The sequence below is a fragment of the Labrus mixtus genome, chromosome 6 (assembly GCF_963584025.1).
Source record: "Labrus mixtus chromosome 6, fLabMix1.1, whole genome shotgun sequence".
In the NCBI taxonomy this organism is placed as follows: domain Eukaryota; kingdom Metazoa; phylum Chordata; class Actinopteri; order Labriformes; family Labridae; genus Labrus; species Labrus mixtus.
In genome coordinates, this window is record NC_083617.1 from 11,151,658 (window position 1) to 11,170,724 (window position 19,067).

Below are 19,067 nucleotides of genomic sequence, written 5' to 3' on the forward strand. Positions count from 1 at the left end.
TTTAATCGATCAAATGAAGATGTCAGGAAATGGAATAGATCCAAAATGATCTTTAGCAGCAGCACGATGCATCTTCTTCAGTGAACCCTGCTGCCCAGCTGACACTCTCTGAATCACCTAGAAAGAAAAATACATTTGTTCTTTCTCAGTACAGTCTGCTTCAATCCACAGAGGGCTGTGAACCAAAATAAGATACCAGCAAACATCTAAAAGAAATAGATTTTCAGTAGAATTTGAGAAAAGTTGCGATGTTTAAAATGTTAAAAAGAGAATAGATTACAATCAAAATAGTTCACAAAAACACAAATAGCTAATTATTTCAGCACTACACGAGTAAATTAAGGTACTGCAAGATTATCTAGAGTAGTACAAGAGCAACAACAACAAAAGTTGGTTGTAAAAGGCTTTTTTCCACAGAAGACATTTGATAATTTACAGTCGGGAAAAGCAGGGGTGTAAACAATAAAATGAATGATGGCTGTAATTAATTTGGCCTGTGTTTCAGGGTCAGGGTATAATATTTGCTGGATCACTGTCTTAGCTTAATGAGACTCTCATTAAACATAGATTGTTTATGTATTTAATGATTATCTAAATATGTTAGTAACATCTGAGCTTCCTCTGCTATCACACGTCAAATCATCTGTTGTAAAAAAAAAAGTAATATCTGCAGTGCCAACTACTGCTCTAACAGCTGACACACTGAAACTAACTTCCTTACATTCTCTTCTCAGCCATCTCTCCTGAGTGCGGAGCCTCTTCTCCCTCCACACAACTTCCACTCTCACAGCCTGCGCCGCCTGCCCCTCTACCAGCCCCTGCACATCAGTCACCCTATGCCCGTGTCTCTGAGTGTGGGCCAGCCCACCCTCCCTCCTCTCCCAGCCCACCACAGGCTGCTGCCTGCACACAGTTCTCTCTCGCCACCTCGGGTGCAACCGTTTCTCAGTCTGCCACGCCATCAGCCGTCATACAGAGGAGAACAGGTTTGTTGGCATAAATGTTGTTTAATGACTTATTTAACACTTCACTTTTGCAGTTTTAAGACTTATTTAGTTCTCAGTGGTATGGGTACAAAGAATACATACACTCCAGAAAGTTTAAAGCTTTGCCTTTGTTGTAAATTATCTTTTAAAATGTGAGCTCTAATGGACCATATATACAGCATAGTCCATTAAATCTGTGTTGTGTATATTTTACTGTACATTACTCTTTACCATTTTATAAACTACACCATGGGTCTTTATGGTGGTATATTCTAGGCAACCATCAATTTTATTTCATATAAATAAAGTATGATAGTAAAGCTGCTGGGACCTGAAACTCTTAAAAGGGGTTACAGATTCATGGATGGAAATGAATTCTTCGGGGTGCATTTACAGACACACTCACATCTGAGATTTGAGTCGGCTTTGAAACATTCTTATAATAGTCATACAGTACCAAAATGAGCAAAACCTACAGATTAAGACAAAGGAAGTGAATCTGCACATTGTTAAATAAATGTCAATGGTTTTTAACAGTCTATAGCCTGTATGACATGTTTTTGAAGGCTGCACCAAAGTGTTAGATGTCAGAACTCACTGCCTTCCTGCACTGCAGTTAGCTTGCTGGCCCACATAACGACGAGTAAAGTTCAATGCATCTGCTTTTCTGTGATCCTGAGTTAGGCGCTGCTTTCTGCTGAGCAAGCAGTATCGAATGCAGTGGAGATAGTAAATCCATCTGACCGGTGGATTCAGTGCTGGATCCAAATAGTGATGCCCTTCCGAACAAGTGCAGAAGGAACAGTTAAGTTGGAAGTGAGCACATGGAATACCACAGCAGGGTGCTTGGGACTCTATAGAGGCATGACATTTAAAAAAAGGAGACATAAACCTCTGATGGGAGACTTGCTTGATGTAATGCATGAAGGATTTTGCAGGAGGTGCACGGAAATCAGCAGCAATGCTAAAGTAACTTAAGTACATTAACTTAAATAGATCATATTATTAGGTTTATTTACTTTACTTATCCTGAAGTATATTATTATTCTTCCACTTTACTCTTCCTTCCACTACATTTTGGAGGAAAACACTGGCTGTTTTACTCCAAATGAATTATTATAAGGCTAAATTTACTCCTTACCTTTCAGAATTATGTATTATTAAGCAGCTCCTCTAAAGAGACATTTCTCCTCTGATGTATCAGATGGTTTCATATAAATAAACAAAAGCATAGAAGAGTTAAGAGTTAGGTCTCCCAAATGTTATTCTGTCCTCTCCCAGGAATCACCTGAAAAGCCCTTAGATTTAATAGTCAACCACTGGAGCACCAATTGGCTGCTTAAGAAAGCTCAATCTCTGAATCTTCATTAATACATAAATTAAATAGTTTACAACAATTTCCCATACAATGGTAACGTCTGACATGTTCATGTTGCTGATGATACGTGTTTACTTCTTCTTTAGAACTCCATTTAAACTTATAAAAGTGAAAATTCTGAATACTTGATCTACCCATGAGTATGCAGAAATACCTGCCATCATGTCCGGCATTGCAGCACATCACCCTTGATTCATGTGAACGTGTGCCAAACTAGAAATGCACTTTAAGTGAAAGGCCCTGGTTTTGCTTTATAAAGAGGCTGCTCGCTGGCCTGCCAAAACAATGAAACCCTTTTACCTGCTAATATCCACCAGCTCATTTCACTGTAATGCGACAGATGGAGCGAGCAGAGGCGGCACACAGACTGTAGGTCAGAAACATCAGAGAGGATTCTGCTGGGATTTAATAAGAGGCCAGCGAGGACGTACAGGACATCAATCCTTAAATACAAAGTGTATTACAAGCTTATTGTAATACTTGACACAACCTCCCCTGCTGTCTGTGCCAATATGTCTCTTTTTAAAAGGCTTTTTTTATGCCTGTGTGCTGACTCTACCCCATTAATGTTGAGGTGTGGGAATGAAGCCTACTCTGCATACAATGAGACAATACATGAAAGGGAGACAGTGAGGGAGCAGATTTTTCAAACAAACCTGCTTGTTATAATTTTGTTCAGTTGATGAAAACATATCAGATACCTGTTGAGTCAAATAAATATGAGGCAAATAAGCTCAGACTGTGCTCAGGCGTACATCAGACTGCAGCATCACACTGCTGAGGAGTAGAAATCCTGCTTTCAAAGATGTCATCTTTTCAAGAAGTCAGAGGAAAATATACTTTGTTTTTTTGGCAGGACCATAGGATGCATTTTTCAATTCCCCCGGTGGGTTTAGAAAGGTGCCAGTAAACTGGAGGCTCATAGATCTTTCTCAAGCCGCAGAGGAAGATGCAATCCTTCATTTTGAATTAAGACAAGCGAACACCACCAAGACTCTGGTTACAGTGTGAGGTTTCCTGCCAAGAGCGGCATTAGAATGCACATGGGTCCTGGATTATTCTTGCATTTGAGTGGATGCATCTGTCCATTTATTTCTTAGTTTCCCTTAGTGCACTCCCTTGAAAAATGCCCTCATTTTCTATTTCTCTAGAAGTTATTCTCCTTCTAAACTACACTGTCCATGGCTTAACCATGTAGGACTGGAAGGAAATAATAGTACTTTAAGGTAACAGTGGGTAGTATCCGATTGGTGAAATACTGTGTTAGTTTCAGTTAACGTTCACACAAACTCATTTGATAGGATCCCCACTGTGTACGTTATATTATCCGAAACGTTTAACTAGTAAGATCAGTATCCACATGGGACAGTAACACAGCTTAAGAGTAAAACAAACCTGCTGTGCTGTTTGCAGAGCTCAGTTTGGTTAAGGAATAATAACATTGAACCTCTGTGGGGCACCGTTACTTTCCACTGCAGCTGAAGCGCTCTGAGCTGTTTTATGCAGACAGTTTTTAGATTTTGAGTTTTTAGGGAGGCAGTTTTGTTCTTCACTAAACTTCACTCTCCTTAGCTAAAAAAAATATTAAAGGTGACATATTATTCTCCTTTTCAAGAAGTTTAAAAAAGTCTGAGAGCTCCCAAAAACATTTCTGTGAAGTTTCTTGTTAAATATCCACTCCGATCCTGTATTTGATCATGCCTATAAACCCCTCTAAATCAGCCCTGCTCAGAACAGGCTGTTTCAGTGTATGTAGCTTTAAATGCAAATGAGCTGTTTCTGAACACGCCGCTTGAGAAGGGCTTGTTTGGTTTGGGCTTTCTTGCACCATGCCTTGTTGTTTACAGTGAGAAGGCAGACTCAGAGGGCAGAACAAACACCTTGCTGTGTGAGTGCCACCCATCTGGGGGAGGGGTTACTGCCCTTTGTGATGTCACAAAGAGAAGATCTCCAATCGGCCTGTTTGAGCACACATTTTCTGAAAAGTAGAGCAGGCAAGGGAGAGACAGGATAGACTTTTCTCATACTATGGGGGTTTGTGGACAGAGTAGACACATTAGCGTTTGAAAACATCGTAAAGAGAATTTTGCTGAATATGTGACCTTTAAAGGGACTCAATTTATTGTTGCATTTATTTAAAAAACATCTTCATGGCTTCAAGAAAAGGCAACTACTTTTACTTTAACTCATTTACTGGCTTTCTTCTTCGTCTATAATAGTTAATTTCATATATTAGATTGGGGAAATAAAGTACTTTGAAGGTGTTAGCCTTATTGCTCTCCTAAATGTAGAGTTCCTCTGCTTACTTCAAACAGCAATCACAATCTAATACACTCAGCATCGGCAAAAGTATTTGCACGTGAGTGTAATTTTAAAAAAAGACCTGCAACCTCTTCCTCATATGATTATTGATTTTGTGATATCTGTTATTGCAGCCTTTTAATTAGATTTGTATCAGGCTGTGAAAATGTGCTTCCTTTCGCCTTGAAGAGCATCAGTGGTGTTGGGCTGTAAAATAGCTTACTGTAACCTAAACTGTGATTCATCAGTCTCCTGGCACTGAAAATAACTATGTCTGTATATTAATGTGACAATCTCAGTCACGTCATGACTCCATTTTTAAAATTCCCTGCTCTCTTAGTATTATCAAGGCATGATATGGAAGCCTTTTTCCTCTGAGTGCACTTCGTTTGTCCAAATGTACCTCTTGAGTGTTTGTTGTGGTCTTAACATGTGTGTGTGTGTGTGTGTGTGTGTGTGGGTAGGTTTTTGAGCTTGTGTGTGTGGGTGTTTGTGTGTGTGCGCGCGTGTGTGTGTGTGTGTGTGTGTGTGTGTATGTGTGTGTGTGTGTGTGTGTGTGTGTGTGTGTGTGTGTGGTGGTAGCAGTGCTCCTGGTAGTAGATGTTTATCACTGCTTGCCTCCTTCTCACTGTAGATTAGTAACACATGATGGCACCTCCATTCAGATAACCTTCTACACACACACACACACACACACACACACACACACACACACACACACAGCTCTACCGCAGAGATGATGGAGACACTGAGGAAGAGGAGGAGGTTTGGGATTCATCTCATGTCAGCTGTGGGAATTCAGAGGAGAAACTGATAAGACAGTGCCCTCTAGTGAAACGTCTACAGATATTTAAAAACAGCTGATGCATATTTAAAACGATGTAGAAGGTCTCGTTTCTGTACAAGGTGTCTTGAGATAAGAGTAATGTCCTGTGTGGCATTTAAAAAAATAATTTCAGGTAGTTATCTTATGCTAAAAGAGATTAAAGACAGATTATTCTCGAGATTTGTGTATGTCCTTAAAGAAAATACTTGAAATGTAGGGCTGAATGACACAACAACAGTGCCTAAACCTCACTTTATATACACATCCAAATGTGCACATTTGAAGTGACTTTCCTTTATTCTTCTTAAGGACTTCGAGAAACCCAGTCCACCCCAGAAACCCTTACCTGCAGACCCACTGGGGAGGAGCTCTCGGCTGGGTTACCGTGCTTCAGCTGCAGGAGTCCATTTTCCGGGAAATGGACCCCTCCCCATACCTATCCCCACAGTGCCCAGACCCCCACCCACCATCCCTTTACCCAGCAGGTAGGTCAACGTGACAGGAATCACATGTCTTCTAAACCCTTTTCTAAGTATTGTTGTTGGAAAGAGCTGATCAGTCCTTCACCGTGTTTGGCACCTTGTGAAGAGAATCTAGCGCTTTCTTTTAATGTCAAGTTATTTTTCTGGTGAAGTCTTGACTAATGGTCATCGTGAGCCTGAGGGTCACTTTCACCCTCTTCTCTTTGGGGAATCCTACAAATACATTTTCCCATCTCAATATTTAAGTTATTTTTAACCAATTTCAGGATATATCTATTTTAGACTGCTAAAAGAAAACCCCTGTAGCAACATAAATGGGTGATTCTCTGTATTACTCTGTTATCTAAACTGCTGTTATTTAATTCATGCACGAGAGATGAAAGTTTAATTAATTAATTCAATCATGTTTTTGACGTTTTGAGGTAGGATGTGTTTCTTTTTTCTTTTTGACGGTGACATTTGTTTTATTTGTGAGTTGTATTTATAACTCCAACACTCCTAACTGTGCTGGTGGATGCTACAATGATGACATTTAGCTTAATCCGAGTCAAGTAGCACAATTGGCAGGTCTTCATGTCATTAAAGGCGTGCTTTGAGTTTGGTTCATGTTTTGTTTCTCGTTGACCAAGCACAATTCAATATCATGAAATGTTTCTGAGAGGAAGTGCATTTGAGTTGAATTGAAACAGTCCTAGCACCAAACCTTGCGGAACTCCATATCAAATTCATGTTATGATTGACATACTAAGTTTCCATAGTAACAGGATACATCTTTTACACTTCGTAATTCACATGACAGCTAATGAGAACTCATGCTTTTGTTTCCATTTCAGACCAGTGCCGGTGTTGCCCTACAGACCACCAAAGATTCAGAGGGACTGCTGAGCTCCTGACGTCATGGACGAGTAGATCTCCTGCCAACAGACGGAGACTTTTTGATTTGCACTAATTACTGAGACTCTGTAAGACATTCTGGACAGTTAGAAGATGAACAGAGTCTCTAATGAAGGGGGCTAACGTCACACCTCGGTGCTACACCTCTAAAAGGTGCTTTGATGTCCTCACTCAGGTACCAATGAACTATTTATCTATTTAAGTATTTAACTTCAATACTGACGATCTGTGCACAGAGCACTCTGATCGAGTGAGAAAAAGAAGGAATCATTGTGTTTTAGAATATTTCTTTTGCATTTCTTGTGATTTTTATACCTTTTTCTTTACTCAAATGAAATGCTGAAATGTACGTTTTTTTAAAGCCGGTCAAGTTGCTTGAATCATTGAAGCACCAAAAGTTTGTTTTTGGACTAAGGTTATGATAAAGGGAAGTGCAGCACAACTCATCAAGTTGTCAGTGTAGCTTATTGGCTTTAGAGGAGAGTTAATGAGGCTTGGTATCATGTAGATATTCAATACCAAATACTTATTTTCTATCCATGCTGCCAAGGTTCTACAAATTAAATATATTTAGAGCTTTTTATTGTTGTTTAAAGACAGTGGACTTATATGAAAGTCTTTGACTACGTCTTTATTGCTGGATTCATCTGATCAGCTCATTTTACAGTCTCACGCTCAGGCTCTTTTATTTCCTTATAAGTTCACTTTTGCACAAAAAGGAAAAGTTCTTTTCACACGTCAGCCTGGCTCTGACACACACAGCCTCTGAGGCTCTGGGCACGTGTTGGACGCTCAACATGCGCCTCTGATAACTGGCAGACGCTGCAGTCTCCACATTTTTGACAGACTGATTGTGTTCCAGAGAATGACATCAACACCAAATGATTCAACAATAACTCTGATGTTTGTATGTTTTACAATTACGCTCACTTTGCCCTTGACTGTGCAAGCCAAGTGAAATGACTTCAGCGCTGCGAGCTTTGCCAAGCTCCACCTCGACTGTGTGTCTAACAAGATGTTTTACCATATCTTTCCTGTCCTCTTTGGTTTTTTTGCCTTCATAACATTCCATTGGGATTTTGTATTGCTTTTTTATTGTTTTAACTCACATTTTTTTATACATTGATGGTGTTTCTGTAGATCCAGAGTTGCATCCTCAGTTAAATTTCAGTTCCTTTGATTTAATGGTGGTTGACTTTCTGTCATACAAGGAGGGGTTCAACTGTTGACAACTTTAAGGCAGAGTTCTTTTTCCCCCATGCCAGTTTTCATTTTGTTCACAATGTCACAATGTATTTTATAAAGTGATTCCCAATGCAGCCGTTGTCCTCTCACATCTGCAGAATGACTGAAGTCAGAGAGATTCTACTCTTCTGCGTTGCATTCAAGTACAAGAGTGAGTGAGTAATTTTTGGATGTGTTTTGGAAGTGGTCGGATGTGTCCGTCAGTTTGACTGACCGCTCTCTGATGAAAATATTTGTCAGTTCTGTGTCAATTTGTTGTTCAATGTTTATGCCATTTGTAAACCCAAAATGTACTGTGTTTATTTACGTTATTGTAACATGTTTAAAGCCATTGTCGAGTGTAAATATTGTATGTCAGTCATGATTTCTCATGTTTTGTCCTTTTTTACAAGCACAGTAAGAACTCATTAGAATGGCTTTGACGGTAAAAACCCAAATAAACTAGTTGGGGAAGTTAACTTGTCATAACATGTAGGTTAAAACATTCAGAGACAAATGTTTGTGGGAAATATTTAAATCTGAGATTTTGTGGAAGACATCAGAGCCAAATAAAAGATCCTTTATGACTGTTAATAACAAGTTGTTTTCATTTCAGTTTCACTTTGAGTTTCTAAAGTTTCAAAAACAGAACAAAAAATATCAAAACACATGGTGTTAAAGAGGTCAATAAGAGTTCACAAGTATACACATTTTGAGCTGTGTGATGTATTTGAATAAATAAATCACTTTGTTGTTTTCTGGCCTTTGATATGAGTGTGCCTAAAGCTCAATCTGCAAAACATAACTCCGCCTGTAACAGAGACACCAAACAAGGACTTTGATCATTTAAAATATTCTAATTTGGAAACAGCTTTTATCATCATCCTACTGCAGTCAAATAACAAACAAATGTGTAATAATGAGAAGTGTGATGAAAGCAGGAAAGTTAAGAAAACCAGGGTCAAAAACATCAAAGTAAAAGGCTCATACTTTACTCAAAAACAACAACTGGTTGATAACATTTTTTTCACAAATAAATTGTGAGGTGGGATGTATAGGGTATGTAAATGATGTCCATTCCGATCCTAAAATCTTCTTATGTGCGTGTGCTCTTCTGTTGAAAAAAACGTCACAGCCACCTCTCAAGGTTGTTCAACACTGCCACCTGGCGGACAACTCCGGTCATCACAAAAACTCCCTCACTCCCCCCTTTATTCTGAAATATGTTTCACTCGTTTTTGCTTTCTTACCTGTACTGCTACACCAGCGTCGTGACTTGTCACGAGTAATTTAGCTTCTGTTAAATTATCTAAGCATGAGGATGAAATGGCAAATGGGAGGAAGTAGCTTGTGCCGGGCCCTGTTGCCAGGCAACCTGACTTAAAGTTGTAGCATATGAATCCGGTAAGTTTTAACACATGTGTTTGTGTTAATTATGTAGGCTACTTAATGGCGTCTGACCATATTATTATTGAACGCTCTATGTTTGCTTGTCCAGGTGTACCTATCTCTGAAGATCACGCAACACTTTAATGCAAACCCCAATATGATTGTTTCTGGCACCGTGGTTGTTTTTTGGTGGTAGAAATAAATGAGTCAGTTTATCAGTATAGTCAATCAGTTTCCATAATTTCATTTAAAAAAAAAAAAAAAAACAGTTGGTGAAAAATGAATTTGACATTTTGTGCAGCTTGTGTGAACCAGTTTCTGTAGTAAACACCAGACCCCTCTGAGTGTCTGCCCATCTATCTCTGTTCTTACATCAGCATGATTGAGTGTGGTTGGGGGGGTTGTGTGTGTGTGTGTGTGTGTGTGTGTGTGTGTGTGTGTGTGTGTTTCTGTGTGAGTCATCTGTTGATGACTGCACTTCTATGGGATTAGTGGCCACATGACAACACTGGGCTGGCTGCCTGGCGAGTGAGCCTTTCATTTGGCTTCCCTTGCAGAGGCACTGTGTGTGTGTGCTGTCCAACAGTTTACTGAGAGCTGGAGATTTGCACACTTCATTTTTGTGGATCTGTAAATGAAGTCTAAACCAGAGAGCCTGGAAGCTCAATTGAGATGGCGCAGGACATTACCAGCATAGCGGAAGAGGACTTTTTTGAGGGGACAGCAGCCTGCTGTTCAGATTCGGAAGCTTTGACCCAGGGAGACAAAGAATATGAGGATATTTTGGAGCTTAACCAGTTCGATGGACTGCCGTATTCCTCCAGGTTTTACAAGTTGCTAAGAGAAAGGAAAGAGCTGCCTGTGTGGAGAGCTAAATGTGAGTTCATGGATACTTTGGCCAAAGGACAGTTTGTGGTTGTCAGTGGCTCTGCACAAACTGGGAGAAGTTCTCAGGTGAGTACAGAGAGGGATTTGACAATTAGCATTGCACTACCATTTGAAATATCACATGTTTAACTGTTCATTTAGACATAAACCCAAAGGACAAAGGAGTATTTAACATTCAAGAAAAGTAAACAAAGACAGCAAATACAAGTTGATTATAACTGATACAAGAACATTTGGTTAAAACAAGATTAAAAAATAATGACGTCAGTGAGAGGTTTCATTGACTCATGTTCTGTCTGGCAGTGTCACACTTTTTTGTTGTTTACTAAACTGAGAGATTTAAGTTTGAGGTTATTTTGAGTATTTGTGTTCTTGAATCAAAAACTTTGCTTCCAGAATAACGAAGAAAATCAGAGTTTGAAGACCTTACCTTCTTTTCTTGTCATAAAAGTTAATATTCTGCTCAAAAGGAACACATAAACAAAGCTGGTAACTTTGAAAAAAAAAAAAAAGTGTGACTGGAACTCTACCACCTTTTTCTGTCTTGTGTTATGGAAGGTACAAGAGGCATCATTGTCTGCTTACTTGGGTTTCACACAGTTAGCCCTCTTCTCTTCAACATCTGTGATATAAAACAACGTATCCCGCTCTTATTTCTAAACAGATTCCTCAGTGGTGTGCCGAATTCTGCCTGTCAGTCCAGTTCCAGCACGGCATGGTGGTTTGTACCCAGACTCACTCGCAGCAGGCGGTAGATCTCGCCTTAAGGGTGTCTGATGAGATGGATGTCAACATCGGCCATGAAGTTGGGTACAACATCCCTTTGGAGACCTGCTGCGCTAACGATACAGTCCTCAGGTAAACCAAAGCACTTCTTCCTACTTCTACTGTGGCTAAAACGAGTGTTTCTCTAACTGCTGGTCACTTCTACGGGGTTTTAATAAAGCACCACCAAGGCACACAATACTAAATCACCCCGCCTTTATTCACTCTCAAGAGAGAAGTGAACAATAGGCTGGAGGGTCTTTTCAGGGGGCTCCTCCACAGCTGCCCGGCTCCCTGTCTGCCCATATGTCTCCTTCCCTCATGTGGGTGCCTCATAAGTCAGCTGGGGAACAAAGACAACTCAGCATGCAGAGGGCAGGCAGATAAGATGAACTGCAGTCAGCAAGTAGGCAAGGATCCACTCCCCACACTAATTATTAGAGTAAATTACTCTAATGGGGACACAACTGATGTGTGGACAAAGTGTTTTTCATTAAGGTGCCACTCTTTCAGCCCGGAGGTTTACTGTGAAAGAAATCTGAGAATTTATTTCAGGCTATTGTGAATTTGATGACAGAAGCTGGTTTTCAAATATTGGTATGTTACTTACTATCCAGTAAGTGTGTTATCAGGGTTTTAGTGCAATGCTACTATTTTTTTTAGATTTATTTTTAGGCTTTTAAAGCCTTTGTTGTAGAGAAAGGACAGTGGATAGATTTGGAAATCAGGGAGAGAGAGAGAGTGGGGAACGACATGCAGGAAAGGAGCCACAGGTCAGATTTGAGCCTGGGCCGCCCGCTTGGAGGACTACAGCCTCTGTACATGAGGCGCGCACACTTAACCACTATGCTTACCGGCGCCCCGCAACTTTTACTACTTTTGACAACCTCAGCACTGACAAAGCATCAAACGAACAGAAAAATAAGCGAAGTAAAGGCTGATAAAAATTAAATAAAATTGGAGGGATAGAGAGGAAATAAAAGATGGGGAGGAAACATCGGAGGTGCAATTAAATACAAAACACAAGCAAAAAAATGTTCAAAACAAAAAGTAGAAAATGAAAAACTTGAAACTTAACAGATTAAATAAAAGAACACAAAAACTAAGGAGAGAAAACGAAGAGGAACTGGTCAAAGCAGAGAAAAATTATTTGACAAAAATTGGTCAAACAGAAAGTTTTAGAAAAAAATCAATGGGCCAAAAACACTGAAAGGAGACTGGTGAGGAGGTGGTCGAGTTGGGGTCAGGTTGGGCATTTGGGAACCCCAGTTGGTTTTTAAGGCTGTAACTCTACTACAGATGATGAGAAGGTGAAGTGGTGGGAGGGGAATCACCTTTTAAAGGATGTTTTTTTTCCCCATCTGTAGGTTCTGCACAGACGACATGCTCCTGAGAGAGATAATGTCGGACCCTTTGCTCGAGCGGTACGGCGTCGTGGTCGTGGACCAGGCCCACCAGAGGACTGTGGCCACTGATGTTCTCCAGGGTCTCCTGAAAGACATCGCCCTGCAGAGAGTGGACCTCCGCGTCGTCCTCCTCACAGCTGTCGAACCAGTGCCAAAGCAGATGAAACACTTCACCGGGTCTGCGGTGCCTCTGATCCGCCTGGAGAGCCCGGGTGCTGGGGAGGTGGTTTACAACAGCACCAGTGACGGATACTTCTGCGCCGCGCTCCGTCTGGTGCTGGAGATCCACCGCTCTGAAGAGGACGGAGATGTGGTTGTGTTTCTGGTGACAACGCAGGTAAAAGAAGAATCACATGACCGATGAAACAAACAGTCTAAAATAATTCAATATTTTCTCTTATCCTATTGAAGCCTCATATATCGAATTTGATCAAATCGTTTAGTATCATATAAAATAATTTCTGATTTTTTTCTGAAATATTTACAACTGTATCAAACCGTATTGTAGTGTACAGCAAGGCATCGTATTGTATCGCACACATCTGAACTCTCTTCTTGCCCTTTCGTCAGGAGATAAATCTGGCCCACGATATTCTGTGTCACGAGGCGCACGCTTTAGCCCCTGACCTGGGGGAGCTCCTGCCCGTTGCTGTGCACCCCCGTCAGCCCGGCAGTCTACCTAACCCGGGGGAGGCGGGTGCCAGACGGGGTCGTCAAGTGTTCCTCACGTCCAGTCCAAACGAGGACTTCTTCTGGGCTGTTAACTCATTAAGCTTCGTCATTGATGCAGGGCTGGAGAAGAGATATGTAAGTGTTGCTGCTCATCTAGATGCCCATGACGAAGTGGAAATGTTGACTTGATGGTCTTCTTCAAATTTAAAATGACAGAACAGCAAAGCCATGTAAAGTCGTCTTTATTATAATATCAGTATCAGTTAGTTTCCTTTAATTCACTTTTTATGGAATGTATTGTATTGCAGAATAGAGAATATCATCATAATAAACAACAACTAGGGAGAGATATATATTCAGGTGGTTTACTGAAAGGGCTTGATATTTAAAAAAAAGTACTCTGCAATAAGCAGAAAAGTAGCTCATATTTCATGCATTATTAACCTTTTTGATGTATGAATATGTAATCTGCATTCTAATTAAGCTAGTTCAGCTGGAGTTCTGCTCAACCTTCTGTGCAAAGTAACTGTGATTTTGTTTCAGGTTTACAACCCCAGAATCAGAACAAACTCTGTCATCATTCAGCCAATCAGCACAGGTCAAGCCCTGAGTCGCAGACAGCTGGCAGGTCCAACAGGTGAGAAGATAAAAAAAAAAAAAAAAAAAAATAGTTTAAAGGAAATGTCCAGGCTGACAAATCCCTGCCTCTGTGCCGTCCATACTAACAAAAACGATCTTTCTGTTTGATAGGGAAGTGTTTTTGTCTGTACCCGGAGGACAGACAGCTTCCTGCTGAGATCCGCCCTCATATTGTGGAGTCTGATATCACCTCCACCGTACTTTTCTTAAAGAGGATGGAGATCGCTGGACTGCGTCAGTGTGACTTCATCGACAGACCAGGTGAGATTAACAAAAAGTGACAAAATAAACAAAGGCTATAGTTCCCAGGCAGTCTGTACTTGCCATGTCCTCTGTGATAATGAGATAAATTCATGGTTCATTCAGTCCATTCATTTGTGTTCAGAAAGACAGGAGTTTTTTTTATTTTTTTTATTGGAGGGTAGTGAGCCGTGCCTCAGCTAAACTGACAGCTCCTCTTCTGCCAGCATCCTTTTAGGGCTGACCTGCTTCCGTGTGCTTTTGTTTCCCCGGATTTATTCACCCCCACTTCCAAACACACACACACACACACTCACACATTCTGAGCCTCCCATTAGTTGATCAGAGCGTAGACATAGTGTCGGCATGTGGGGGTGTCCATTCGGCTTTGTTTTCCTGTTGTGTTCATCAACAAAAAAACAAACGTGTTTGCTGAAAGGACAGAACAGAAAATGTCATTTGTACCACGAGCGGCTCTTCATTTAGCATAGTGATGCATGGCAGATGTTGGTTAGGATTTTAATCCTAATCTTCTGCTGCCTTTTTACTCAAAGCGTGCCCACCAGGGTGCCAGTATACTGTAGGAGGGATTGTCCCAGTGGGTCAACATTTGGGATTATGAATAGTCCAAAATAGATTAGTCAAAGTGTATATGTATGTAATTAATAGTCGAGGAAAAATACTAGACTGATGTTGAATTTTGCACGCAAATTAACAACCAGGGTTATTATTCAAAATGTAGAAAATCTAAAAACCTTTGTCCGTCAGACCCTGAAGGCCTCATGCAGGCTCTGGAGGAGATGGACTACCTGGCAGCTCTGGATAATGACGGGAACCTGTCCGAGATGGGCATCATCATGTCCGAGTTTCCTCTGGAGCCCCAGATGGCCAAAACTCTGCTCGCGTCCTGTGAGTTTGACTGTGTCAGCGAGGTGGTCATCATAGCTGCCATGCTAACAGGTAACGTGTGTACAACACTACAACAATACACACAGATAGGTTAGAGCAGATACAATAATTTGATAGAGAAAAATATAAGACTTAAAAAGGAAAGGGAAAAAAAAGGATGGTTAAACATATGAAAACAACATTTACACTCATGATTGCACAAGATTTACTGAGTACAGCACTATTCATCTACAGAAAGGAAGATATATGTATATATTTTTTTTTTTTACTATTTTGCCATTTGTCAATCTGTCTACAGAAAATGTGTTCATATGAGCCCTCTGTGAACCTCTCCCAATAAAACAGATTTTCATTGGGTTGACAGTATTTTTGTTGTGGATATTTTAGCACCCACTTGCTTCCTGGTTCCCTCTGTGGACCTGAGGCCAGAGGCGACCCAGTGTCACATGAAGTTCCAGCACCCAGAAGGAGACCACTTCACCCTGATCAATATCTACAAGGCCTTCAAACAGTTCCAGGAGGATCCATGTGAGTTTAGAGAGAATCATGTACAATGAAACAAACACATTTGCACACACACACACACATAGATGCTATGGACGTCTCTGTCTTCATCACTGATGATTTTGTCCTCTAATAATCCTCTCTTCGTCAGACTGTGATGTGGAAAAGTGGTGTCAGGATTTCTACCTGGACCACTCCGCTCTGCTGATGGCCGACGCTCTTCGCACTGAGTTCTCAGACACTCTGAAGAGGATCGAGCTGCCCGTCTCAGTGCCGGCCTTTGGTTCCCGTAGCAACACCCTGAACATTAAGAGAGCTCTGCTGGCAGGTTTCTTCATGCAGGTCAGTAACCATAACTCTATAAGACAACCAAAAAGTAAAGGAAAAGGAAAATACTTTTTTTAAATAATAGCAGCAAACACCAGCAGAAGCACCAATGCAGTAATGTGGGATGTGCTGTGTAATTTCATTCTGATATTAGTTTCCCCAGTTAACAATCAGTTAACTTTGATTTGGTTAACATTGATTAAAACATTATCAGCTCCTCAGGATTTTTGTTTTGACTCTTGTTTCATTTGCAACTGTTTCTGTCCTTTAACTATTTCAAATGTTTTAACCAAAAGTTTGCAGATGAACAACAGAAGTAAACTTTCATCTGAGGATGTATGCCTTTAATTAGAATTAGAGTGGATAGAGTCGGAAATTGGGGAGAGAGAGAGAGAGAGAGTGGGGAATGACATGTGGGAAAGGAGAAATGGATTGGATTTGAACCTGGGCTGCCCACTTAGGGGACTAAATCCTCTGTACCTGGAGCGTGCGCAATAACCACTAAGCCACCGGTGCCCCCTAGTCTGTTAGTGTTTGTTGGTGTTTTAAATCATTTTTAAGCCAAATGAGTTATTTTACTAACTACAAGTTACAAGTTTAGGTCGGGTTGTTATTTGATTTGTTTTAAGCTAACACAGCTGACTCTGATATTTTTCAGGTGGCTCGGGACGTTGATGGATCAGGGAACTACTTCATTCTGACCCACAAGCATGTGGCACAGATGCATCCTCTGTCCGGCTACGGAGCAAAGAGTCCCAAACTGGGCCTGCCGGAGTGGGTGCTGTACCACGAGCACTCGTTCTCTGAGGACAACTGTCTCCGCACTGTATCCCACATAACACCCGAACAGTAAGTCTAATAAGCCTTGTTAACATTTACCTCCTAAATTGTTCAGGTGTTTTGTATTCACACAACAGACCATACACAGTCTTTTCATCCAGACTGAGATCAAAAGTAATGAGACAGACACATTCCATCTCCCATTTGGACCATGTGGAAATTCAGAGTTCATGCCGGTTGTGAGGGGAGGTATCATAATCCTGTCTGCGAGTATCAGCTGGTTGGAAAGGGGATTATGGATTGCATAGATCCCTGGGAATGTGGGAGCTGCAGATTAATGAGAAAGAGAAAGCTCTGCAGACTTTGTCATGCTCTCTTAGGTTCCACATGCTAAACTGTGAGACTCCATTTATTACAGCTCAAATAATGTCAGCAGCAGATACTGTAAGCCCCTTTTAAATACTGTAAATCTTCTTTCAACAACAATGGCCGCCACTCAAAAGCAACCCAAATTGAAAACGAGATCGCAAATGGATATTAGATTTGCATCAGTTACTTCCAAGATGAATTCCTTGTTTTCCCACGCCTGCTTATAACCAACTATATTGGCCGTTCTCTTGCTAGGTTCATCGAGATGGCTCCTCAGTATTTCTTCTACAATCTACCAACAAGTGAGAGCAAAGACATCCTGCAAAATATTTTGAACCACGGAGCAGCTGGGTACCCAGAGGAGAAACATCAAACCTCTAAAGAAGAAGCGCGGGAGGAGACGTATGACCGCTGCGTTGTACAATGACTCACTGAGTCACTGATCCCCGTCGTTGCACAAAATGTCATCACAGCACACTGTCAGAATAGTTGTGTGACTGATTATATCATTTCATGTTTTTTTTTTTTATTCTTTCATTTGTGGCCGTCTTTTCTCGTTTATTAATCTCAATATAACTTGTATTTATATTTGATTAAAGTGCACTACTGTATAAAATAAAAACAAGAATTGTTGTTCTAATGTTGATTCTCAGTGTCCAATTATTTATGATTGTACTGAATCCTCCTCAACAAAGAGGCATGGTTTAGAAAAGTCCAATTCTCTCTTTTACCGCTTAAAATGCCAATTCTTCCTAAAGATAATGTGACAATGTAGAGAAAAACAGAGTGACTTGGAGTTTTTCTTGTGATGTAGAGATCCAAAAAGCACATTGAAGTCTACAAAGCACTCTTTTTACAGAAAAGGATGAGGACAAAAACTATTTTTTTTTAAGAATTCTGAGAGAAAAACTAAAATCTGGAGAAAAAAAAAAGATACTCTCTTTGAATTCTACTAAGTGTATTATTTAGTGTCACTTTTTCCACTGACTATTTTAATAAATGTGCGGCTTCTGCTCCTCTTTTTTTCCCCACATCTTAACCTCAGTCGAACAGTCACTCACCCACAGCAGCACAGAAGGTCCGGCCTGATTAATGAGGTGCAGTTTGTGCTGCTTGCAGCTCCATCTGGCGTGGATACAGTTCAGTAACAGTTGGCTGACCCACTTCACTGACACCACGTTGAAAACATCGTGTTCCCTCTGCAGTGACCAACCAGAACAGTGCAGTAAGATCATATTTCAGGATACACGGCGAAGAGTTGCCTGACTCTGTCTTTTTGTACTTTTATCTAAATTTTCATGTCAATCAAAGTAAAAAAAAAGACCTTTGACATTTCATATCAAGGTTTTCTAGATTCAAAGTTGATATATTTTTTATTGTCTTCTTGTCAAAACTGTATAAAAGAGAGACATTCATAATGCTGTTTTAAGCTTATATACCTCCACATGGTGTCCTTTTTGTCTTCCAGAGACAAAAAGCTTCATTAGAAGGTAGTTGATTAACTGTATTGAGGGTGGGCCTTTGTCACATTAAATGGAAAAGGTTGCTCCATGAAGTTTTAGAGAGAATGTCATTTTTCCATTATAAAGATTTATTAAAGTATCTATCCTTTCCAGAGGGTCAGGTTTGTACACTTCCAGGAACAAACAGTTTATACACTTCAAGTCTTTTACTTTGAATTGACATTTAGGGAGAACCCTCCATCCATTGTCTCTACCGCTTATCCCCTTCAGGGTCACTGGAGGGCTGGAGCTGAAAACTGTCATTAGGAGTCGGGGTACACCCCGGACTGGTCGCCTGTCAATCACAGGGCTGACATTTAGAGACAGACAAGTATTCACACGCCTACCTAAGGTAAATTTAGAGTCACCAATTAGCCTAATGAGCATGTCTTTGCAGTGTGGGAGGAAACCGGAGTACCTGGAGAGAAGCCACATATGAATTACAACATGCAAACCCACACAGGCAAAAGTCTGAAGTGATTTGAACTAGAAACCTTCTTGCTGTGAGGAAACAGAACTTTATAGTCGAGAATAATAACAAAATATAAATCCAGTGTGTTTCATCATACAGCATGTTATTCAAATA

At 40.6% G+C, this 19,067-nt stretch overlaps 2 protein-coding genes across 2 annotated transcripts in view; both read left to right on the forward strand.

Annotated features, from left to right (window-relative positions):
• Nucleotides 1-9,041, forward strand: part of adam12b (ADAM metallopeptidase domain 12b) — a 76,118-nt gene extending 67,077 nt beyond the window's left edge. The window contains exons 21-23 of the mRNA XM_061039955.1: nt 735-986; nt 5,801-5,976; nt 6,807-9,041. Of these exons, the coding sequence (XP_060895938.1) occupies nt 735-986; nt 5,801-5,976; nt 6,807-6,858 (480 nt within the window). The 3' untranslated portion in view covers nt 6,859-9,041. The remainder of the gene's footprint in view (nt 1-734; nt 987-5,800; nt 5,977-6,806) is intronic.
• Nucleotides 9,042-9,975: 934 nt separating this feature from the next.
• On the forward strand, nt 9,976-17,618 carry dhx32b (DEAH (Asp-Glu-Ala-His) box polypeptide 32b). Its single transcript, XM_061039956.1, has 11 exons — nt 9,976-10,434; nt 11,033-11,226; nt 12,501-12,876; nt 13,110-13,346; nt 13,755-13,848; nt 13,962-14,111; nt 14,859-15,050; nt 15,387-15,527; nt 15,655-15,845; nt 16,489-16,679; nt 17,235-17,618. Exons 1-11 carry the CDS (start codon nt 10,153-10,155, stop codon nt 17,404-17,406), a joined length of 2,220 nt encoding a protein of 739 aa, XP_060895939.1. The 5' UTR covers nt 9,976-10,152; the 3' UTR covers nt 17,407-17,618.
• Nucleotides 17,619-19,067: the final 1,449 nt, after the last annotated feature.

What these genes read in the sequence shown, in the direction of transcription:
- dhx32b (XM_061039956.1), top strand. Translation starts at nt 10,153, where the DNA reads ATGGCGCAGGACATTACCAGCATAGCGGAAGAGGACTTTTTTGAGGGG. An exon ending in CAGGGCTGGAGAAGAGATAT is followed by an intron (nt 13,347 to 13,754) that starts GTAAGTGTTGCT and finishes ATTTTGTTTCAG; the next exon opens with GTTTACAACCCCAGAATCAG. An exon ending in TGACTTCATCGACAGACCAG is followed by an intron (nt 14,112 to 14,858) that starts GTGAGATTAACA and finishes TTTGTCCGTCAG; the next exon opens with ACCCTGAAGGCCTCATGCAG.